This window comes from Xenopus laevis, chromosome 2L (genome assembly GCF_017654675.1).
Source record: "Xenopus laevis strain J_2021 chromosome 2L, Xenopus_laevis_v10.1, whole genome shotgun sequence".
Lineage (NCBI taxonomy): Eukaryota > Metazoa > Chordata > Amphibia > Anura > Pipidae > Xenopus > Xenopus laevis.
In genome coordinates, this window is record NC_054373.1 from 163,875,251 (window position 1) to 163,901,643 (window position 26,393).

The 26,393-nt window shown below is 39.4% G+C and overlaps 1 protein-coding gene across 1 annotated transcript in view; it reads right to left on the reverse strand.

The window, feature by feature from the left end:
* LOC108708699 (microtubule-associated tumor suppressor candidate 2) overlaps positions 1–26,393 on the reverse strand; it is a 262,184-nt gene that overhangs the window by 14,936 nt on the left and 220,855 nt on the right. Inside the window, exon 7 of the mRNA XM_041582652.1 lies at positions 9,384–9,450. Coding sequence (XP_041438586.1) covers positions 9,384–9,450 — 67 coding nt within the window. The remainder of the gene's footprint in view (positions 1–9,383; positions 9,451–26,393) is intronic.

Genomic DNA, 26,393 nt, shown 5'->3' on the forward strand with positions numbered 1-26,393 from the left:
TGAGGGTATTTTTCATTAAACTGTAATTGTATTGCGAATCTTAAGAAGTGCTTGAAGGTGTCGTAATCTTTTGGAGCAAACATAACGACTTTTTCAGTAAGAAGTTTTATTACATTGACTACGCACTGGCGCAAACTATAAAATTCGCAAACGGTCTTCCACTGTCGGATGTGGTCGCTAAACAGTTTTCGGGCTCGCAAAAGCTATATTAAATTCACGCAAAGCAAAATTTGTTCGTGCAAAGGCAAACTTTTCACATTGCGAACAGTTTTTCCGTTAGCGACTTTTATTACATTCCCCCGATAATGTATGAATATACATTTATTACACATTTTCTAGGTTTTTAAAGTTATTTGCATATGTATTGCTATTGAAAGCAGTGTCTGTCCCTTTCTATTCTCTGCCCTGGTGGCTCAGACTGTTGATACGATATAAGACGAGGCAGCTTTTTAACAGACCTGTCTTTGCTGGGGAACGCAAGAATAATTGTTCGCCAGTTATCGCATTTGCTGAAAATAACGCTACGTACACATTAACGCATGGTTTACTAAACAGCGAAATGTGCTAAAGACAAAATTAACGCCAGAATATTCGCAAACTTTTACCGCCACATATGAAGTGGCGTAAAAGTATTTTTTCTGCCAGAAAATTCTCAAGGGGCAGGAAATATCCCATAATAATGTTTTTTTTTTACCCATCATTCTTTGCTGACAGGAGAGAGATCTGCAGCTATTGCTGACAGTATGTTTTGGCTTCTGCTTCTATCTGGTGCAACAGCAGCAGTTTCAGCTCAGATGTCTTTTGCAACATTGTTTAAAAAGTAACAACCAGGAGTTGAGCAAATGCTGCTTTCAATAGCAGTCGTTTTTACAAATAACTTAAAAAGCACTGAACATTTCTAATACATGTATATTGGAAAGTTGCGTAGAATTATGTTTTCTTTTATTGGGCACATTTTTAATTTGGGGTTGACTTGCACTTTAAAGGTGACCATACCCACACAGGCTTTGGCTGCATTAAAGGCTATTTATTTTAAAGGGCATGTAAAGCCAAAAAAATAAAATCCCATTTTTACTTTCTTTAATGAAAAAGAAACCTATCTCCAATATACTTTAATTGAAAAATGTGTACAGTTTTTATAAGAAACCTGACTGTATGCAGTGAAATTCTCCCTTCATTTGCTGCTGTGGATAGGAATTGTCAGACGGTCCCTAACTGCTGAGCAGGGAAACAATCATACTTATGAACAGCAGGGGGAGCCCCCGCCTTACTTCCCAGCCATGCAGAACTCAAGCAGCTTTGTTTATGATGATCCCTAAGCAGCCCAGACCACACTGAGCATGTGCACAGTCTTAGTCTTGCAAAGATGTATAACAAAGTTACAAGATGGTGACCCCCTGTAGCCAACTTTGAAAGCATAAATTATTTGTTTGGTTAGGCTTGTGGTGCAGTAAGTTCATGTTTATTCTATTTTAGACTTTCCATGCCCTTTAAAAAGCAAAGCAAAATACACATTTGAACATCTCGTAATAAAATTGACAAGTTGACATTGTACATATTAGTTAATAGAGGTATAAGATCCATAATCTGAATTCCGTTATCCAGAAAGCTCTGAATTACGGGAAGGCCATCACTATTTTAATAAAATAATTCTAAATTCCTTTTCCCCCTGTAACAATAAAACAGTACCTTGTACTTAGTCCCAAGTAATATACAGTTAATCCTTATTGGATACAGAATCCTATTGGGTTTAATTAATGTTTAAATGAATGTAGACTTAAGGTACAGAGATCCAAATTACTGAAAGATCCAGAAACTGACCTATAATTATTTTCCATTGTAAAACCTCCAGACTTGTTATTATATCATTACAAGATCTGTGGCAGTAATATGTGGGGCCAACACAGCACACACTGAAATGAGTTGTTCTGGCAGAAATAATGAGCAATCAAATTATAGCAAAACAGAAAAATAAAGGGCCGAATGAGTGTTAATTATCTTCTGTCTGCCAGACAAAGAGTCTTCAGTTTATAATTAGGGAATTTCTTTCTCCCCCCCCCCCCAACGTCCAGATATTGAACCGAAAGGTCACGGTTTTTAATTAACTTACACTGAAAAAGTATAATGAAAATGAATGTCTATTGCTCTACAGTTACAACGTGAGATGGAAATAATCTACAAATACCCATAGCAACCAATCAAATGCTCAGGGTCGGACTGGGCCACTGGGATAAAACCCCAGTCCAACCCCGCTACATGCTTACTTTCCTACTGTTAGACCACTGTTACTCGTTGCTATTGGTTATTAGACCTAGAGCAAGCTTTGCCAGTTTGAATTGAAAATTTGAGTTCAAATTTAAAAAAAAATAATTTATGGTCAAAACTGTCAAATTAGACTAGGGAATTTTCCTAACTCGATTCGAGTTTTTTTAAAAATTAGATTTTCGAGATGTATCATACTCTGGCCCTTTAAGAATTCAAATTTGACTATTCGCCACCTAAAACCTGCCGAATGACTGTGTAAGTCAATGGGAGAGGTCCACGGATCAATTTGGAGACGTTTGCAGCCTTCCTGACACTTGAGTTTTTTTCAGAGTTAAAACTCGAATCGAGTTTGATCGAATTCGATTCAAGTTTTCGCCTTCCTGGCATTTCAGTTTTTATTGGAGAAAAAACTAGTTTTGTGTTTGATCGATTTCGAATCAAATTTGATTCAAGATTTCGGGTCGTTTAAATTCGTCTGAGTTTTAATAATTCGATTCGGCTGAATTTCGGATTCATTCAAATTTAAGGGAGTTAAAAAAAAAACTCACATGAATTCAAAATTCATGATAAATGTGCCTCTAAGTGTTTAGTCTTTTCTTGTCCAGTTTTCTTGTGAGTTGGTGTGTGTAAAGTTTCATACTGTCCCTATTTAGACTGGATGTTCTCAATTCGTGGGCACCAAAAAGGCGAACAACTTACTCCAAGTGGATTATGACATATCACAGTGCTACGCAATATGTTGGCGCTATATAAATACATATTATTAATAATAATATCTTAGTATTAGTAGAGATCTTAAGGAGAACTAAACTCTAAAGAAAACTTTGCCTAGAAAGGCTATATTTTTTAGCCTTAAAATGCACCCGCTTAAAGGATCAGCATCTCTATAACAGCAATGATCCAGGACACAATAGTTCCCCACCTTGGATCTTGTTAGAGTCAGTGGCACTGCACATGCTCAGTGCGGCTGTTGAGAAGCTAAGCTTAGAAGGCATCGCGAATCATCAAGGAGAAAATGAGGTTCATCTGTTATAGAAACTCATACTACAGGGCTGATTATTTCATTCTAATGCTAGTTGTGCTGGTATCAAAACTGCCATGTAATGAGAATCTGAATTAATTAATTACTAATCAGCCTTGTATTGTGATGTTTATATTCTATACATTCCTTAAACCAGTATCCACTCAACAACTATTTGTTCCTGATCTATATTACACACCCATTCATTTTCTTCCCTTTCCTTTGCTAAAGGTTGGCAATGCTACAATACCAAAATGCTCCATCTGTAAAGAGTTCCAGTTCCTATTCCTTGTACTAAGCCAGGGCGGAACTAGGGGTAGGCAGAAGAAGCCCATGACTAGGGCACAAAGTTGAAGGGATCACCCTGGCACATACCTCTCACAACCACTTGCCTCTAGTCCGGGCCCTCAAAACAAAAACCCGAAAAAATTATTTTTTTACTTTAAAATCCGAAAAAAAAACCCACTGATTTTTCGGGATTTATTATACCCCAAGGATAGAAAAAGGCCGAAGCTGAAAATCTGGTATCTCAGACCTGCCGAGGTTGCATATAAGTCAAAGGGAGAAGTCCCAAAAATTATTTAATCTGCGCTGGTTTTCGTGCAATAATCTGAAGAATTTGTGGTTTTCGGGTGGAAAAACAAAAAAATTTGTACGATTCATTTTTTAACAATTTTTCTTTTTTTTTTCCTGCAAACAAAATATTCGAAAAGTGTATTAATAAATAAGGCGAAAAAAACCCGTGTGGATTTGGTTGGAGATTTTTTTCAGAAAATATTGAGATAAATTCGGACTTTGATAAATGGGCTTCCTCATGTGCTCTCTGGCACCCCCTCCTGATGTCAGTGTGCAGTGCACTAAGGAGTGCGCACAAGGGAGGGGACGAGGTGGCCTGCCGGTAGTGATGTGTGGGCTGCCCGATACCCGCGGGAGCCTGGGGGTTTACCTGCGGGTCGGCGGGTTTGGGCCGACCTCACACTCTTCTTCACGGGTGGTAGGCGGGTGGGGGTTAAGCTCTTCTCCTGCTCTCCCTGCCCGCCACTGTCAAATGCCAGCTTCAGACTTCCGGGTTCGTCTTTTATAGACGCTGTGGCTGCTCGCTCCGACGATTTTGTGATGTCATCGGTGGGGCGGGGCTATAAAAGCAATCCGGAAGTTGGATGCGGGTGGGCACGGGCCAAGGTAGGGCAGGTTAGGGTCCCGCACATCACTACCGGCCGGGTTTCCCCGGCTCTGTACTAAGCACATTCCTAAAGATGAATGTAAAGGACACCGCGGCCCTTTAAAACGTGTTGTAGGAGTGAAATTGATATCCACTGAGGTGAACATCAACATCTTGTTTAGATACACACATAAATCAGTACAGCTGCTATTTTTTTTGTCTGTTCATCAAGATAACCAGAGAACAAAATTATTTTAAGCCGAAATGTGCATCATCAGGAAAACTGAATGCTACTGAGACTCCTGATCTCCAGGCATCAGCATTTTTATAAATGTGAGTTTCTACAGACAAAGCCTTTTCCTTGGGTTAAATCCTGTAATCACAAAAATATGTACTCGTGCATTTATAGCTAAAAAATTACATTTTATTTGTACAAGTTAAAATCCATTAGTCCCCACAGAAGAGCCTGGGGATTAATGGATTTTAACTTGTATAAATAAAATTAGATTGTTTAACTTTAAAGGCATGAGTAGATATGTTTGTGGTTTGGTAATTGCCTCTTTTGGCCACTAGAGGTCTCTCAAGCATTAACTAGTTAGTTTTGCTTTGAAGCCAATTCCCTGTTTAAAGGAACAGTAACGTCAAAAAATAAAAGTATTTTAAAGTAATGTTACTCTGCACTAGTAAAACTGCTGTGTTTGCTTCAGAAACACAACTATTGTTTATATAAATAAGCTGCTGTATAGGAATGGGGGCAGCCATTCAAAGGAGAAAAAGCTCAAGTTACACAGTAGATATCAAATAAACTCTGTCTGTCTAATAGTGTTATCTGTTATCCATTAGTTAACCTGTGCCATATAGCCGTTTTTCAATTTCCGCCATTGCTCCACAGCAGCTTGTTTATATGAACTATAGTAGTGTTTCTGAAGCAAACAGATCAGTTTTACCAGCGCAGGGCAACACTACATGATATTTTCATTACTTACATTTTTTGATGTTACTGTTCCTTTAAGGGTCAGGGCACACACTCAGATTCGGGAAGATTAGTTGCCCAGCGACAAATCTCCTCTTCTCCAGGGCGACTAATATCCACAAACTGCCTCCCACCAGCTAGAATATAAATCGCTGGTGGGATGTCACACGGAGCGCTTCATTTTCCGAAGTCGCCCACAGTTGGCTCACAAGGAAACTTTGGGCTAGTTCGGAAAACGAAGCGCTCTGAGTGCCATCCCGCCGGTGATTTACAATCTAGCTTGCGGGAGGCAGTTCGGGGAGATTAGTCGACCCGAAGAAGAGGAGATTAGTCGCCGGGCAACTAATCTCCCCGAATCTGAGCGTGTGCCCTGACCCTTAATCCTGTAATGACTTAAACTGGCCTTAAATGGCCAGATTTGGATGGGCACTGTCTGATTTAGACAATAAGCTCAATTGTCTGGGAATGCCTGTTGGCTTGTGGGGGGGGGGGGACAGTTTTAGCAGAATACCCCAATGGCAGTTTCTATTTCTGTTTTTTATTAATTAATTTTTATTAATTAGTCCACACAAACAAGTTGTTATTTATTAATTCATTGGTTATTTAAAAATAAAAAAATAATAAAAAAAACTGGGATAACACAGGGTTTCTGTTCTTGTTCTAAAAAAAAAAAGAGTGATTTATAGTTTCCATTTCTGCCAATGATTTGGGATTCAAGTACAATTTTAGCCATAGATGGTGTTGTGTCTTCTTTCATGAAAGTAATAGGAGCCATACAGATAAATGGTTATCGATCCTGCCTTTGTCTTGAGGCATAATAACCGTTGTCATGACTGTATATCTAACCTCCCCACCATAAAGCAAGACAGAATTTCTGTTTATTGGGCAGAAATATTCAATAATTCACATTTTTTTCTCAGACTTGCACTGCTTCATTCAATATTACAAAATAAAACACTTAAAGGGACAGTTGACTTTTAGTATGTTATGGAATGGCTAACGCTAAGCAACTTTGCAACTGGCCTTCTTTTTTATAGTTTTGTAATTATTTAACTTCTTCTTCTGACTCTTTCCAGCTTTCAAATGGGGGTACAAATGAGGTGCACAAATGAGGTGCAAAACTACAAATTTCTAGTTATTGCTACTTTTTATAACTTCTCTTTCTATCCAGGCCTCTCCTATTCATATTCCAGTCTATTATTCAAATCAATGCATGGTTGCTAGGGTATTTTGAACAATGGCAACCAGATTACTGAAATTGCAAACTGGAGAGCTGCTGAATAAAAAGTTAAATAACTCAAAAACCCCAATTAATAAAAAAAATAAAAAACAAATGCATGTGGCTTAAGAATATCACTCTCTACATTATACTAAAAGTGAATTTAAAGACGAACAAACCCTTTAAGGAAAGAGCAGATTTTTTCTATTCTAATGTAAGAATAAGTGCACCCTCATAAAGACATCTTCCTCCTTCAGATGTACTGGCCAGTCTTTTTTAGCTATCACTGTGCTCTATGCTCTATGGCTGGCTTCTCCTAGAATGGCTTATTTGTAGCAACTTTTCAATTGGTCTTCATTTTTTTTTATAGTTCTTGACTCGTTTGCCTTCTTATTTTGTCCTGCAACTTAAAGGAGAATGGAAATTTTTAAAAGGGCCCCCTCTCCAAACTCCATATGCCTTGCCATGAAATAAAATGTCATTAACCCTCTCAGCCTAATAGCGGAACAAACAAAATGATTCAGTTGTAAATCATTTCAGAACAGACATCATTTAAAGCAGATAATATCGTGTACTATACACAGTCCACTGGTTCTGCCTTAGTCCCCCCCTCCCCCCATGGCTGTATTTAAAAAGTTAAAAGGTTGAACTTGATGGACGTGTGTCTTTTTTCAGCCTAACTAACGACGTGTTACTATGTGTAATGCTGTGAGTTATAAATAAGTACAGAAATGGCTGCTATACCTTTTCCATGGATATTTATCTGCTGAGTTGGAAAATACTCATAACAGCAGATGAATAACACTCATCGTATTTATCGCCCTAAGGAAGAGTTAGACAGCCATCACAAGGTATAATTTGCTTAAGGTTCTATGGGAACTAAGTAGAGAGTGAGCACTGCAATAAAAAGATTTTCTTCAAATTATAGGGCAACTTTTGCTCCATGCAAGAGATCTGTGAGGCCAGGTGGGGCCTGTAAGTAACATGTTGTTCACGAGCCACTGGTTGGAGATCACTGCTCTATATAATTTGCTACTGTCTACATAGTTGTGAGACTGAGCCCTGGTTGCCAGATCCTTGGTGGGAACTAAGAGGCCAGGGAGCAGATATACTAAAGGGTGAAGTGACTAACGCTGGTGACAATTCCCAGCATTACCGCTTTCAAGCACTTCACCGATTTACTAACGGGTGCAGCGAAAGAGACACACGCTATCGTTCAATCGCACTCTATCGCCAGGTGAATTTTCACTCTGGCGAATGGACGTTACTCCGCAAATTCACTAAGATAAGGATTCAACTCTTTCGCCAGACTTGCCTTCGCCAGCACAGAACAGACAAAGTGCATTGGAGTACATAAACCTTCATCTCAATCTTCTGTTACTTACATCATATTTTTAGTGGAAAAAATGTTGCAGTCTTTTGCTTTTTTTAGAGTGATAGCCAGCAAAAGTCCTTAAAACTTTTTTGGGTAACCGGGTTCCCCCCTACATTTGCTAACATATGGAACATAAACTATACACTGGGCTCATGTGTAGGACAATATAACAACTCTATTTTATTTTATTAAGATTCCCTGGGCTTGTGTAATGTAATGTATTTGCTGCAACATATACGTCCATTCAACTTTATAATTTCCCATCATATGCAAATTAGGCTGAGTGAAGACCTCTAACGAAGTTTTACTAGGCATAATTGAACGCTAGCGCATCTTCGCTTTTATTGCTGAAGTAACGCTAACGAAAATTTGCCAACGTTCGGCACCCTGGACGTAACTTTGCATTTTAGCAAATTAGTATTGTCTGAGCGAATTTTCGACCTGGCGAGGTGTAGCGATGGGTGAGAAGCCGTTCCTGGCAAATTTCCGCAGTTTACTAAATTTCCCTCCAGGGGTATAACTATAGAGGAAGCAGACCCTGCAGCTGCAGGGGGCCCAGGAGGTAAATGGGTCCCAAGAGGCACTAACTCGTATACAATTTCATGTAATATTGATAAAACAAAACCAACCTCTAGACATTTTGGGGGCCTGAAAAATAATTTTCCCAGTGATATCTAGTTCTGCCACTGTAGGAGGCCCAGCTTGTTCTGATGTGAGGGGCTCAGTAGTACAGACTCAGTGCTTAGAAGTACACAGCAACCAGTGAACTGACTATTGATTCCAAAAGAAATAATCCTTAAACCTCTGCAACAATCCACTGAGTAAGTAGGTACCCTTCCCATCCACATCAATAGTATTGAGCTCGTCTGAGTGTCCCCTTTAACCCTGGAATGATTTTCAAAAAACTAAAAACCATTGTAAAATATAATCCTTGCAAGTCTGTCTGCGCAATTTGCTACAGTTTAAATAAACTCCTACAGTTCCAATCTCAACACCCTCTGTGCCATGTGCCCTCCATCACATCCACCAGCAAAGCCACTGAACCACGACCAGCACCCAAACGTGGCCATAAACCCTTTTGAAACAGCCTACAAAACACTTGTTTGGAAAATGGGTGGCTTTGTGGATATTAAACAGAGAACTGTCAATCAATGAGCAATGAGTAGGACACACAGTTCTGATAATCTCCTGAATACACTGGCTGGAGTTTCAGGATATAATGGGGGTTAATACTACAGAGAATAGTCAATGCATACAGCCTAAAGGATCACTAATCAATATGTGCTTGGACTATCAGTTGGATATTTAGGTGAGGACCAGATTGCTCCATGCAAGAGATCTGTGGGGCCATCTAAGCTTTTTACTCACCCACTTCATCTCTGATTGTTGAAAGTTCCACCAGCAGCTGCTTTTCCTTTATAAGTCCATTTTCATTCTGCAGACAAAGCACATTTCAGAGACAGTTAAATGTATTAGTAAAAACATATGCTAAATTAACTGCTATAAAGTCAATACTCAATGGATAATTACGTAGTGTCTCTATAATAGGAAAAATACAGTTTTTAATTAATTGAATAATGTAGTCATTCAGGAATACTCTGTATTATTATTATTATTATTATTATTATTATTATTATTATTATATAGCCCTCCTGCACTGACCACATAATGTCTATATGTACAACAGACTATAGTGGAAATCGATTACTATTGATATGGTCTTCTTTGTGATGGAACGGAAGTTGTATTGGACATAATGCCTTTATATCACTGAAGGGGTTGTTTACCTTTGAGTTAACTTGTAGTATAATGTAGAGAGTGATATTCTGAGACAATTTGCAATTTGTTTTAATTTTTTATTATTTGTGGTTTTTGAGTTATTTAGCTTTTTATTCAGCAGCTCTCGAGTTTGCAATTTCAGCCATCAGGTTGCTAGGATCAAAATTACCCTAGCAACAATGCTTAGATTTAAAAAGGAGACTGGAATATAAATAGGAGAGGATCTCAAAAGAATGATGATTAATTACAATAACAATAAATGTGTAGCTTTACAGGGCATTTGTTAGATGGGGAAAGCTGGAAAAAGAGTCAGAAGAAGAAGGCAAATAATTAAAAAAACTATTTAAAAAATTAAGACCAATTGAAAGGTTGTTTAGAATTGGCCATTCTATCATATACTAAGGGGGTTATTTATCAAAGTCTGAATTTATATCAATGTTTTCTAAAAAAAACTCTGACCAACTCCGCACAGATTTTTCCGGTTTATTTACTTTTTCACTTTCCCTGAAACTTTGTTAGCGGGAAAAAAATCTTGAAAAATCAGATTTTCACGATTTCTTCAGATTGTCCATCCTATTTTCACAATTTTTTCGGAAAATTACGAATTTTGCCCCAAAACTCCAAAAACTTTGGGTTATTGCACGAAACCCAGCGCACATCAAAAAATCATTGGGACTTCTGCCATTGACTTATAAGTAACCTCGACAGGTCTGAGGTGCCGGATTTTATGATTCTGACTTTTCCATCCTTGGGGTTTAATAAATTCTGAAAAATTCGTGATTTTTTAAAAGTCCGATTTTACCTATATATAAAAAAAAAACAACAAATTTTTCGTGAGTTAAGTAAATAACCCCCTAAAAGTTAATGGTAAAAGGAACGGTAACTCCAAAAAATGAAAGTGTTTTAAAGAAATGAAAATACAATGTATTGTTGCCCTGCACTAATAAAACTGGTGTATTTGCTTCAGAAACTCTAGTATAGTTTATATAAATCAGCTGCTGTGTAGCCATGGGGGCAGCCATTCAAAGCTGGAAAAGGAGCAAGGGCACAGGATACACAGCTGATAACAGATACACTCTGTAGTATAGAATTATACCTTATCTGTTATCTATTATGTATCCTGTGCTTGAATGGCTGTCCCCATGGCTACACAGCATCTTATTTATATAAATCAGGGGTGCCCAAACTTTTTGCAATGAGGGCCAGATTTGGTGAGGTGAGAATGTGTGAGGGCCGACCATTGAGCCTGACATTCTGTGAACCATTAACTTCATTTAAATCATTTAAACAAGGAATATTTGGGCACATTAGTGAATTGATCTGCCACTTGCTCTATACTGCTGCCTGTGTGCTGAAGGTGTTGACAATAGACACGTATTGGCACGTTGTGACGCACTGCTCTCGTATACTTCTTTCGTTTACTGTACTGGCGCGTCAGTACGTATATTGCACCTTCTTCAGCCCTAAAGAAGTATATGAGAGCAGCGCATCACTACGTGCCAGTACATGTCTATTGCCAACACCTTCAGCACACAGGCAGCAGTATAGACCAAGTGGCAGATCATTTCACTAATGTGCCCAAATATTACAGCTACTTGATTCCTGATCGCACTGTGCTGGGGGCCTCATTATTATTAATTTCATGATGGAGGCTGAGGGCCGCTGTAAATTTGAAAACAGGCCGCAATTGGCCCCTCGGCCTGGCTTTGGACATGCCTGAAATAAGTGATCCTTGGACAACTTTAGGATGAGGGAGCCTCTATCCTTGTGCCTTGCCACATCACTGAGCTGAGAGGGACAAAGTGACATCTCCAAGCCCAGAGCATTGATCTGGAAGATACTGTCAACCCCTCACAAGAGCAAGATATCAAGAAACCCAAGTCAGCAATAATGTAAAATTTTCAGTAACGTTCATTGTCAAAAGCACTTTTTTACTTTGTGCATTATTGAGAGGATCATCACGTCCCATTCAGAACAATTACAGGAAGACTGCAGGAGCCAGCGCTGAGTAAAAGCTTTGCAGCCTCTTCTTCTCAATAAAAGCACCTTAAAAGCATTTAAGAAAGTTGCGAAAAATGCTCAGGGAGTACTTTCTGCATATTTACTGTAATTTTCTACAAGCCTTTAGTCTCCTCAGTTTTGATGGGGAAACGTTTATTGTAAAAAAGTGTAAAAGGTATAAAATTAAAGGGGTTTTTCACCTTTAAGTTAATTTTTAGTATGATGTAGAGAGTTATATTCTGATACAATTTGGAATTGGTTTTCGTTTTTTATTATTTGTGGGTTTTTTTTTATTCATCAGCTCTCCAGTTTGTAATTTCAGTAATCTGTTTGTTAGGGTCCAAATTACCCTAGCGACGATGCACTGATTTGAATAAGAGACTGGAATATAAATAGGAGAGGCCTGAATAGAAAGATGAGTAATAAAAAGTAGCAATAACAATAAATTTGTAGCCTTAAAGAACATTTGTTTTTAGATGGGGTCAGTGACCCCCATTTGATAGCTGGAAAGAGTCAGAAGAAGAAGAAGGTAAATAATTGAAAAACTATAAAAAATAAATAATGAAGTCTAATTGAAAAGTTGCTTAGAACTGGCCATTCTATAACATACTTAAAATTAACTGAAAGGTGACCCACCCCTTTAAGATACAATAAAAGTAACGAATGAATAGTGCAGAGACCATACAGATATAGGCATACACAGTATATACTATTCTCACATCAATCTGAACTTCATATTAAAACAATGGATTTATAGACAACGGAGCTTCAGACCTTATTAGCTCTACCATTCATATCTTTGGCTTAGTCCCCAGATATAGTGGCCCCTATGAAAATAATCCAAGCTATTTAACATTTTTCTTAATTGAAAGAAGACAGTTAACATCTTTATAGAGTTCTGCATAATTTTGTATGCCCTTAAGTATCCAAAAGTCGACACATCTATATCATGTTCTACCGTGACACTAGTTCTGCTGATATAAGTTCACATAAAACTTATTAGGTGGTGTAACTAGATGTTACTAGGGCCCCACAGCAAATTCAAAAAACATTGGTAAGTTGGCCTATTCTAAAAAGATGTACAGTATTGAAAATGCTCATTAATTAGGGCGTTACTGGATCCTCTAGACTCCTGGGCCCCACTGCAACCCGCAGGGTCTGCTTCCTCTGTAGTTACACCCCTGGAAAGAATGTCAGTTTTCACTGATTCTCCTTCTTTAGTAATAGTGAGTCTAAGCTTTGGGCTTACCAGTTTAGCTATACATTTATTTGTTCCATTTGGTGAGATGAGCACTCCTGGAATATGGGAAACAGCTCCCCAAAGTACAAGGGCTTGACTCTAGTGTATACAGGCCAACCTCACACTTAAAAAGGGCCTTTGCTACCCAAAACATGTCGTGTGGATGCACAATAAACACTAATTAGCAGGCATTCTGCTTTCTGTTTTTTGATTCTCATATTCCATATTTGAATCTTACAATGATGTAACTAGAATGCGCTAGGCCCCCCTGCAAAAAAATCTTCAGAGGGGCCCAGCGCACTCCGATCCCCATCTTCCCACCCACTTCCCATCCAGACCCCACCCACTCCAGAGCCCAGACTCCGCCAACTACGCCAAACCGATGCAGGTAAGAGAGCGGCTGGGGAAGGGGAGAGTTCTTGTTGGCTATAGAGGAAGCTGACCCTTTCCCCTGGGCCCCCCTGTGACTGCGGGGTCTGCTTCATCTATAGTTACGCTACTGCAACCTATTTTACACAGGATGTCCACCACTTTCAGAGAAGGAGACCTCAGAGAAGGAGACCACTACACAATCTCTTCTGCGCTGCAAAGGCCCAAGGATACAAGAGCAACATTGAGCATCCTTATCTAGGGGGGTTATTTATCAAAGGTTGAATGTTAAAGGTGTTTATATCTCGTATGAACTCAAATGAACGTACAACTCAAATGGTATCTTATTCAAGAAAAAACTTTAATGTAAAAACCCGATTCTGCAAGTTCGAGTTGCGAAACCTGAAAACTCAAAATAATAGAGTTTTCTGCAGGAAAAAACTTGATTTGCTCGAATTATTGGGCAAAACTCTACAAAAAAAAAGAAACTGTAATATCATGAAGGCTACAAACATCATCAAACGGTTCAAGGGACCTCTGCAATTTACTCCTACATGACCTCGACAGGTTTTCAATTTTTTTTTAAAAAAAAGAACTCGAAAATTCACGTTTTTTTAACCCAATTATATTTTGACCAAAAAATCAACTCGAAAACTTTATTTATAAAAAGAGATCACCGTCCCACCAGGGTTATGGGTACCTAATAGGGATGCACCGAATCTGGGATTCGGTTCGGGATTCGGCCTTTTTCAGCAGGATTCGGATTCAAATCCATTTGCCCAGCCGAACCGAATCCGAATCCTGATTTGCATATGCAAATTATGGGCGGGGAGGGAAATCATGTAACTTTTTGTCACAAAACAAGGCAGGTATAAATGTTTTTCATATGCAAATTAGGTTTTGGCTTCGGTTCGGTATTCGGAATCTTTCGAGAAGGATTCAGGGGGTTCAGCGAATCCAAAATAATGGATTCGGTGCATCCCTGGTACCTAATAATACATACTTGGGAAGAAGCTATTAGTATTATTGACTGTAGATTTCCCTTATATAGTTCTGTCCCACCAGATATAGGGATTACAGGAAAGAAAAAAACTCACTGAAAGACTAATCCTTGAAAGAATGTTCAATCAGATTAGAATTTCAACAGATTATTTTTCCCAACAATAATTCTTTTGTAGTGGGCTGGGTGTAAATAACCTTAATGCTTGCAGAGAATTTTGTCTTAGGGTCACATGAATGATAAATACAAACAGTGTATACCCTTCTCTAATCTGTATTATACAGCTTTAGTTTCATAGTGAAATAATAAGAGTATTATATAAACATACACTAAACTGAAGAAAAAAAATACAGAATGGGCCGGGGGACTGACACTTCTGCCTGACCAGGGGAAATATTAAAGGGTTTGTTCACATTTGAGTTAACTTTTAGAATAATGTAGAATGTGATATTCTTAAGCAATTTGCAATTGGTTTTCATTTTTTTTATTATTTGTGGTTTTTGAATTATTTAGTTTTTTATTCAGCAGCTCTCCCGTTTGCAGTTTTAGCAATGTGGTTGCTGGGGACCAAAGCACTGATTTGAATATGAGACTGGAATATGAATAGGAGAGGCCTGAATAGAAAGAGGAGTAATAAAAAGTAGCAATAACAAGAAATGTGAAGCCTTACAGAACATTTGTTTTTTAGATGACCCCCATTTGAAAGCTGGAAAGAGTCAGAAAAAGATGGCGAATAATTCAAAAACTATAAATAAAAAAAATTAAGGCGAATTGAAAAGTTGTTTAGAAATAGCCATTCTATAACATACGAAAAACGAACTTAACATGAACCACCCCTGTAAGTACAGGGCCTGCTGCAAACTGGGATGACGCTTTGACCCATGGCACTCTATACACATTAACTAATAGTATAGGTACATACCTCCCAAAATTTTGGAAATAAAAAGAGGGCCAAAAAATTTGTGGGGCGAATTTTTTGACCACGCCCATTTTTGTGGCCACACCCATAACTACCATGTTCATTTTACAAAATTAGGCAGGATATGAAAGTTTAAACATATTTCTGTGTTTTTTTTCCCCAGTTATTACAGTTTTGCTAATAAAGGTGAATTGCCCTTTAAACTGTGAGTCTAATGGCATTAGCACAAGGGCAAATTCGGTGAGATTTAGTCGCCTGGCGACTAATCGCCTCTTCTTCGGGGCGACAACCTCCCTGAATTGCCTTCCACCTGGTAAAATGAAAAATGGCCTGTGGTAATGCACTCGCGGCGCTTCGATTTCCAAAGTCGCCCAAAGTTTCCTCATGAGGCGACTTCGGCAGTTCGGGGAAAAGGCGATTAGTCTCCAGGCGACTAAATCTCCCCGAATCTGCCCGTGTGTTAAGCCCTTACTTCTTCCAAGAGACCTGTTATCTTATCTTGTTACAATTACTTATTTGCTTATCTCAAAATTGTTACAAAAGTATCTTATCTGAACTTACTGGCAGTTCCGGGCTTTCTGCCAAAAAGCCAATTAAGTTAGAAACATTGTTTATTTTTTTAGCTGTTCAGTGCAGAGAAAATCTGGACTTTCCAGTACAAACGCAAAAAAAAGGGACTGTCCCGCTGAAAACGGGACAGTTGGGAGGTATGGCATAGGTATATAGCTGTATGGTGTAGTAGTCAAATTCTATGAAATCAAACTGCTAAACTGTGTCCCTAACTGTTCCACTGAATAATACTTATAACAGGCAAATAGCCTCTGTAATAATGATTAATGGCATCACAACAGTATTTTGCGAGCATTATAAATAGCAGCATCCTCAGAGCCAGAAGGCAAAACAAAGCGAGAAGGAAATAAAATAAATCACGCTGGGACCAATGTGTCCTTGTCAATACAGGGATTGTAGAGCCCTCGCCTGACTGGTACAAAATACATAAATAAGAGAAGTCCAACCAGCTCTCCTCTTGTAACTCCCAGCATCCCACTCACAGCTGAAGTGCCAGAAGTTTCAGTTCAATTTAGGGCTAAAGGGAGGCAAGTCAGACATCTGTGATGTATATACTGACAATATACTTAATATAATGAATTGCTTGCTTGTATGCCCTAAGCAATATTCCCTTTCCATCTTGCCTTTAGCCAACATCATTTATAGCATTTCCCTTTAAGTTAATGTGCCATTCCCCTCTAAAGTGCTGTGCAATCAATTAACTGGTACAGTCCACTGTCTACATTATATTTCTGGGTATAGGCTTTTGCTTGTCATACTACCAACTCATGATAATGTGGAATTTTTAGTACGAGTTAGAGGATATGCACTTGTTACATAGTTACATAGTAAAATTGGTTTGAAAAAATACAAAGTCCATCAAGTTCAACCCCTCCAAATAAAACCCAGCATCCATACACACACCCCTCCCTACCTTCACATAAATTCTATATACCCATACCTATACTAACTATAGAGTTTTGTATCACAATAGCCTTTGATATTATGGGGCAAATTTACTAAAGGGCGAAGTGACTAACGCTGGTGAAAATTCGCTAGCTAAGGAGATAGACTGTAGCGCTACTTCGCACTCTAACGCCAGGCAAATTTTTGCTCCGGCGAATGGACATTACTACGCTAATTCACTAAGATGCGGATTTTAATGACGTTACTGCTTGTGCCAGACTTGCCTTCGCCACCTCAGACCAGGTGAAGAGCAATAGAGTACATAGGACTTACCCAAAAAATGTTTTTTACATTTTTCTAAGTCCCAAAAAACGCTGGCGACTTTTCAGTTTTTCAGAATGATAGATTTCAAAAGATCGTAATTTTTTTTTTTAGGGTACCCGGCTTCCCCCCTACATTACCTAACATATGGCACATAAACTATACACTGTGCTCATGTGTAGGGCGATATAACAACTCTATTTTATTTTATTAAGGTTCCCTGGCCTTGTGTAGTGTAATGTATTTGCTGCAACATATACGTCCATTCAACTTTAACTGCACGCCGTATGCAAATTAGCCAACGCTAGCGCAACTTGCCAAATTAACGCTAGCAAAACTTCGCCATCATTCGGCGTCCTGGACGCAACTTTGCATTTTAGTGAATTAGCGTGGTCCTGTCGAATTTTCGCTCGGCGAAGTGTGGCGATGCGAGCGAAGCCGTCGCTGGCGAATTTCCGGAGGTTAATGTATTTGCCTATGCCTGTCCAAGAAATCATCCAAGTCACTCTTAAAGGGGCCGATTCACTAACTTCGAGTGAAGGATTCTAGGTAAAAAAACTTCGAATTTCGAAGTTTTTTTTGGGCTACTTCGACCATCGAATGGGCTACTTCGACCTTCGACTACGACTTCGAATCGAAGGATTCGAAGTAAAAATCGTTCGACTATTCGACCATTCGATAGTCGAAGTACTGTCTCTTTAAAAAAAACTTCGACCCCCTAGTTCGGCATCTAAAAGCTACCGAAGTCAATGTTAGCCTATGGGGAAGGTCCCCATAGGCTTGGCTAACTTTTTTTGATCGAAGGATATTCCTTCGATCGTTGGATTTAAATCCTTCGAATCCTTTGATCGTTCGATCGAACTATCTGCGCTAAATCCTTCGACTTCGATATTCGAAGTCGAAGGATTTCAATTCCTAGTCGAATATCGAGGGTTAATTAACCCTCGATATTCGACCCATAGTGAATCGGCCCCTATTAAAGTGGACCCGTCACCCAAAAAAATTATTTCAAATCCTATTTTATCATGTTAGTCAAGCAAAATGAACTTTAATTACACTGTATAAATTATTTGAATCTTGTTTCTATCAGTCTGGGACTCATAATTATAACAAGCAGGCAGGAGCCATTTTGTGGACACTGTTATTAAGACAAGCCTTGTATCATCTCAGAATCTTGTTTGTGCACCAGAATGGGGGACCTGATGTCCATCCCCATGCCCTGGTTACACAATTAAATGGTTAAGAGAACTGGGGGAATGTAGGGAGAGCAGTGACACCTAGGAAGTGCCTAATGGAAAGTGAAAGTAATTGCTTGACCCGCCTCTATGCCTAGGCATAGAGGAGGGGCAGGCAATATTTGATTGACAGTTGAGATTTTTAAATGAGTTTACAACAGTTATGAACGCTTTAATAAAAAAAAGAAATTGGATTTAATATTTAATTTGAAAAGGACTTTTATTATACAGATTTTTATGTCTGGGTGACGGGTCCACTTTAAAGGCATTAACTGAATCAGCATCACAACATCACCCGGCAGTGCATTCCACAACCTCACTGTCCTGACTGTGAAGAACCCCCTACGTTGCTTCAAATGAAAGTTCTTTTCTTCTAGTCTAAAGGGGAGGCCTCTGGTACGGTGATCCACTTTATGGGTAAAAAGGTCCCCTGCTATTTGTCTATAATGTCCTCTAATGTACTTGTAAAGTGTAATCATGTCCCCTCGCAAGCGCCTTTTTTCAAGAGAAAACAACCCCAACCTTGACAGTCTCCCCTCATAATTTAAGTCTTCCATCCCTCTAACCAATTTAGTTGCACTTAGTCTCTGCACTCTCTCCAGCTCATTTATATCCCCGTTAGGGTCAGGCCACACAAACAGATTCGGGGAGATTAGTCGTCCCAGCGACAAATCTCCTCTTCTTCGGGGTGACAATCTCCCTGCCCTCCGCCGGCTAAAATGAAAATAGCTTAGGGGAAGGCACATGTGACGCTTAGTTTTCCAAAGTCGCCCGAAGTTTCCTCGTGAGGCAACTTCAGGTGACTTTGGAAAACTAAGCGCCGTGTGTGCATTGCCACAGGCGATTTTCGTTTGTTTATTTCATACTCAGGGCAGTAACGTGCAACAGGTACCAATGGAAGCACTGGGATGCCAAGCAGTCACTTTATTAACAATCAATGCCATGAAATGATTGAGAAAATGGCTTCACCCTCCAGAGAGTCACTGGGTTCTGACCCATGACCCAAGTCTTGGCTTACTCAGCGCCGATTCTAATGAAGATGCCGCCTGAGGCGGCTCCTTAAATGCCGCCCCTCCCCTCGCAGAAACACTAGTGCGGAGAGCGCAACTGCGCTCTCTCGCACTAGTAAAGCCGAATTTCCGGTTTCAAAACCGGAAATTCGGCTCTTTAAAGTGACAGGAGCGGCTTTTTGCCGCCCCTGGAAACTCATCTGGCGCTGCCGCCTGAGGCGAGCGCCTCAGCTCGCCTCATTGGCGGAGCGCACCTGGGCTTACTTTTACATACAATAAACTTCAGCAACAGACAACCAAACACCATTCTGCCAGCAGCTCAAAGGTATTATAGGTATGGGATCTGTTATCCAGAATGCTCGGATTAAGAATCTTTCTGTCATTTTGATCTCCATACTTTAAGGGGCAGATTTATCAAGGGTCGAATAGAAAATTCAAATTTTTAAATTCAAATTTCGAGTTTATTTTTGTGTAAACTCCCATAAACTCGAAATTCGACCCTTGATAAATTTGCCCCTAAGTCTACTAGAAAATATTTTAAACATGAAATAAACCCAATAGGCTGGTTTTGCCTTCAATAAGGATTAATTATATCTTAGTTGGGAGTACAAGGTACTGGATTATTAAAAGGAGAAAAAGGAAATTATTTTTAAGGGGGTTATTTATAAAAGGATGAGTTTTAGAGATTTATGAGCTTTTTTTTAAAACCTTGAATGTACTCAAATGAACTCACAACTTGAATGGTTTCTAATTTAAGAAAAAACTTGAATGCAAAAAAACTCAAATCAGTGTAGTCGGGGTGAAAAACTCAAATCTTTGATAAATAACCCCCTAAATATGTGAATTATTTCATTATAGTGTCTATCTATAATGCAGATGGTCTTTCTTTAATACGGAGATTCCTAGATAATGGGTTTCCAGATAACAGATCTTAAACCTGTATTTTAAAGCCAAGATGTATCTGTTGGTAGGGTTGTAGCTTATTAATTCTAAATCCTTTGGGTTAGTGCCTTCAGTGTATGACCTATTACTAAATTCATTCTGTCTACAGCAAATCCATATCATACAGACATCCATGTTCATTTAAGAAAACGTGACCTGCAGCATAGGATTCAGCACATTAAGCAAATGCTGGAGGGTAGTCAAGGTTACCTGCAGGCACCGCTATTGCATTTCCGATCATTTTTCACTTTCAAATAAAGCTCAGCTTTTTTTTTTTGCTTCTATTTAATTTCCTGAGACAAAGATAAAGGACTCTAGCTGCAATAATATCCTTCAGCTGCCTTAGCATAAATGGAGGTGGGCTTGTGTGATGATATCGAGCACTTGACCACAAAGTCATATATTTCCATTTCCAATAAAAAAGATGACAAAGAAGGGGAAGTAGGATGACTGACCAATGCACAAGGCTGGATCAGCTCATGCTTGAAAATCCACCAAGCTCATCCATCCCTGCTAGAATAAATCCTCATTTAATCAGGTGATTTTGAAAAAGTTCTGTCCAGATAGTAACATTAGGGACCCATGGCTTTAAAGGAGAAGGAAAGGCTTGGTGCACTTGGGGGTGACAAATGTTGGGCACCCCCAAGTGATTGTATTGGCTTATCTGAAACCCCAGGCTGGTGCTCCTATTAGCAGAAAACTGCAGCGGCCCAGAGTTATACCAGTGAGCACCATGGAGTGATCCACTTTCTTCTTCTTTCTTCAAATTTCCTAGGGCAGACGCATGCGCAGTAGAAGGAAAAAGGCAACAAGTTAACGTACGCCTTTATGTTGTACTGTTCATGCACAGCTGCATAAAGACAGAGGAAGATGATAGAGGATCGCTCCGTGGTGCTCACTGGTAAAACCCCCGGGCCAGTGCAGTTTTCTGCTGATAGGAGCACCGGCCAGGGGTTTCAGATAAGTCAATACAATCACTTGGAGGTTCCTAACAAGTGCACCAAGCCTTTCCTTCTCCTATAAACAGCCTAAGACATTGCATCTTCTCAGTGAAAATCTAAGAAGACCCTACATCAGGGGTCCCCAACCTTTTTCATGCGTGTTGGGGAGCAACACAAGCATGCAAAAAGTTACTGGGGAAATAAATGATATGATTGGCTATTTGGTAGCCCCTATGTGGACTGGTAGTCTACAGGAGGCTCTATTTTGTAGTATATTGGTTTTTATGCAATTAAAACTTGTCTCCAAGCCTGGGATTCATAAATAAGCACCTGCTTTGATGTAATTTAGAGCAACATCCAAGGGATTGGTGAGCAATATGTTGCTCATGAGCTACTGGTTGGGGGATCACTGCTCTACATGATGACATACCCTTTTTGATTTAGAGTTGCTCATAGGGTTTTCCTTGGAAGTTGACCCATTGTAAAGATGATATTCCTAATAATAATAATCCACTTGCATAAAGAAATATTAGATCACAGTATGCATCATACAGGCATTCATTACTTTTACGCAGTTTCTCATGAAATGTCAGCAATATTAGGAGCCCTTATTACAGTAGGGCAGTAGTTGTCTATTCAAGCCCCCCTTCAGGTCCAGCCTTTGGCCAGAGCCACATTTGAAGGTCCAACCTTTAGTCAAAGTCCCTTTTAGCTCAAGAAATGAGTGAGCATGCAGTAGAACTATTGGTGCCTGAGTCACCCAACCATAGTTTTAGAATAGCTGTGTTTACAAATACATATTCACCCCAAATGCCACCTTAACTGGCTTTCAAACTGGGCTTTCAGGGTTATCTAGTAGGGCAAACCATTGTCTCCAGTTTCCACCTTAACTGGCCTTCAAGCTGAGCCCACCCCCCATACTCCAAGTCCCATTAGGGGGTCAAAGTTTGTAACGATTGCACAATGCACCCCGGGAATTATCCTTTTGTTTCTTACAGCTGTGATGGTTGCCAAATATGTCAGCAACTTTCCTGCCCAGCTACACCTTCCTGTATCTTTATACAACTCCTGGGGAAGGACAAGGATAAATGTTTTAATAATCACTGCTAGTAACATAGAGCAGGTGAAATGGGACAAAAGTTGCTGAGGAGCAACTTGTATGGACACAGGTACAACCCAATGACCAAATCTTTTTACAGAAATAGATTTCAATAGCTCACAAAAAGACTCACACACACATGTATCTCACATTCGACTGCATCAATTTATTAGTATTAAATAAATATTTAATGTTTCTCTTTATACTACGGTGCTCCCGGCACATCAGTAGCTGATGCACAAGTAGAACATTCTCCTTTATTGTCCCTACAGAACAGAAAAATGACACTTTTTGTAGGATCTCTTTTTTTTATCATTTTACCACCCAATTACAGTTAAATATTTTGTCTTCTCTAAATATATTTAGCTTTCATATGTTACTCACTCGTCTTAATTCTACTAGGGCCACTCCCCATGGCATTGGAGGAATCAATATAAATGTTATGTCTGTGTTAAGTTTTGTGCCGATTAAGTGCTGCTTAAACAGAAAGGGTCTTGTTGTTGTTGATGGTTTTCTGTTTTGGTCCAGAGCAAAGTTGAGTGTCTCCTTTTTATGACCTTTGTATTAAAATGAAGACCCTGAATTTTAGTTGTCCTAGTAACCCATAGCAACCAGCGATAAATCAAATAAATCAAAGCTTATTGCACATTAGTAAGTATGGATTGTTGCACTTGCGCAAATTTTTCACAGTGTTAGTGTCAGTGATTGGAAAAGGCTTCCACTGCCACCACTATCAGCTTCATAGCTGGCTGTGAATGTGAAATAATGACTTATAATTGAGTATATTTTTTTGGGAAGAAGACACAATTTGTAAAACAATTATATACATCTCATTTTGTAGCCTTTTCCATTATATTAGTGAGATAAATTGAGATTTTAAATAGGGCATAACTACAGAGGAAGCAGACCCTACTTTCATATACGGTATATTGGTATAGGTCAACTTATCAATATTTTGGGGTTCGAAATTGAATTTGCTGTGGGGCCCAGTAACATCTAGTTACGTCAATGATTTAAAGTTTATCACTTGTACAGCAGTACATCCACCATCCATATTTTCAACATTACAACAATGCCACAAATGCAGTGAATCCAGCAAAAGGCAAACACACGAAAGCAGACTAAACTCCCAGAAAAGCAATGGGATCATTAAAACTTCATGCAGTTTCACATGTGTACACATGGAGATATGAATAGAACTGGTGTCTAATAAGTGTATAATAAAGAAAAATAATTCAGAGCTACTTCCCTGTTTATGCTTTTTAAGTTGGTGCTGCTGCTATTCCTGTAGACTATATTATATATATATATATATATACACAGTATATATATATATATATACATATATATATATATATATATATATATATATATATATATATATATATATATATATATATATATATATTTAGCAATCAGAAAATACATGCCCTACTTTTATTAGTCTTATGGTATAAGTTGGAGGCCTCCATGTACCCTTCTTTTCGATACAGGTATGGGATCCGTTATTCGGAAACCCATTATACAGAAAGCTCTGAATTACAGAAAGGCTGTCTCCCATAAACACTATTTTATCCAAATTTTTAAAAATAATTTCCTTTTTCTCTGTAATAATAAAACAGCTTGATCCCAGCTAAGATATAATTATTCCTTATTGGAAGCAAAACCAGCCTACTGGGGTTTATTTAATGTTAATTGTACAAATACACAGGCACTCTCGTCAAGTTCAAGCAGGGAGGTCCCTTGTGTCTTTATTTGCAGAAAAGCAAAGTTTCGGGGCTATACCCCTTTGATGCTTGATAAAGGGGTATAGCAATGTTGCCCCGAAACGTTGCTTTTCTGCAAATAAAGACACAAGGGACCTCCCTGCTTGAACTTGACGAGAGTGCCTGTGTATTTGTACAATTGACTCTTGGGGAGGGTGCCGATCAATCCAACACTGAGCACCAGGCTTCTACTTCCGAAGGCCAGGGTGTGTGAGCATATTGTCCAATGTTGTGTTTATTTAATGTTAACATGCTTTTCTAGTAGATTTAGGGGCCGATTCATCAAGGGTCGAATATCGAGGGTTAATTAACCCTCGATATTCGACTAGGAACTAAAATCCTTCGACATCGAATATCGAAGTCGAAGGATTTAGCGCAAATGCTACGATCGAACGATCGAAGGATTATTCCTTCGATCGAACGATTAAATCCTTCGAATCGAACGATTCGAAGGATTTAAATCCAACGATCGAAGGAATATCCTTCGATCAAAAAAACTTAGGCAAGCCTATGGGGACCTTCCCCATAGGCTAACATTGACTTCGGTAGCTTTTAGATGGCGAACTAGGGGGTCGAAGTTTTTTTTAAAGAGGCAGTACTTCGACTATAACTTTCAGCGGGTTTGTTCAAACACTTTCACCTGTGCAGTCGTGCTCACTCTCCAGTCAGGCCACACCAGGAAGCCCAAAGGCAAATTCAATAAACAAGGGTATGGATGGAGCACATCAAATGCAGTCTCTGCCGCAAAAAAAGGATCCTTGGGGTCCGAAACATGTTGTGATGCAATAAAGAATGTTTTGCGGCAGAGACTGCGTTTGATGTGCTCCATCCATACCCTTGTTTATTGATAGTACTTCGACTATCGAATGGTCGAATTGTCGAACGATTTTTAGTTCGAATCCTTCGATTCAAAGTCGTAGTCGTAGTCGAAGGTCGAAGTAGCCCATTCGATGGTCGAAGTAGCCCAAAAAACACTTCGAAATTCGAAGTTTTTTTACTTCGAATCCTTCACTCGAGCTTGATGAATCGGCCCCTTAAGGTATGAAGATCCAAATTACAGAAAGATCTGTTATACGGGTAAAACCCCAGGTCCCGAGCATTATAGATAACAGGTCCCATACCTGTACCAGATTACTGGGCAGTTGCTTGCCTCCTATTTGGGACCTAGGGGCACATTCAGAAAGAAGGAAAAGGTCATGCTCAAATTACCTGAGTGCTAAGTGGCAGTTGGGGCTGCCAGCCAGGAGAAGGAGTTCAGTAGCATTACCCTTTACCCTTTTGTTTTACCCGTTGTATTGATTAATACAATGGGGTATTTTTATAGCTTTGCTTGTCCTTTAATTTATCTGAGTGGGGTTTTCCCAACTATAGTGTAGCCAATTGTAAAGAAACATCCTTATACAGAGCATCTTCAGTATTTATATGTTGATAAGGTTATATACAATGTTTAAAAGTATCTCCTAGACAGTGGAAAACCCTTATTTCACTTGTAACGCAGCACACATCTTTACTGGCCGGTTAATGACTGGTATATATAATGACCAGTATAACTACAGCTCCCAGCAGCCTTTGTCACTGATTCAGCCACACCCCACAAGCTCTGGTTCATATTATAGTTTTCTTAATGAATAGATCCTTACGCTGAGTGCTAGCTGTGCACCCTGGAGACCGCTAAATGGCCCTTTAGAACGTAAATATGAATATTTCATTAGGCCGTGTCTGGCTCTTTATGCTGGAATATGGGTGTTGCTTCCAAGAGTTACAAACAAAGACCCTCATTTAATTTATAAGGTCACCTCCATTAGTTTGCCAGGAGCACTTATTCGATAATAATTATATAAAGTTACTCTACAGCTCTTGCGGAACTACATGCCCCATCATCCCCGGGCAGCGTTGAGGGATGCTGGGAGTAGGGCCAGACGGGAAACATTCCTGCGCTGAACAATGCCAGATAAAGAGAATAGAAAACAATAGGATAAGAACACACTGCAGCCGCCACCTTTCCCCTGTGCACACAACAATACAGTACTGCAGGCAGCTTTGTGTGCAACTAACTGTTGTCTTTCACACCCAGCAACCAAACAAGACTGCAGGATACATCTATCTGGTTGCACTAGTAGACAGGGAAGAAGATAGAAACCTGGAGAGGAGCTGCTGCCTATTCAATCCCTGCAATAGAAGAGCAAATTGGAAGGAGGTACCGTTTTGTCCAGACAAGGAGAGCAAACACAGCGCTTGCAGCAACACTGGCCCATCTCGGCAGCTTCATTCAGAGGGTTGGCTGGTGGCAAATCCTAAGGA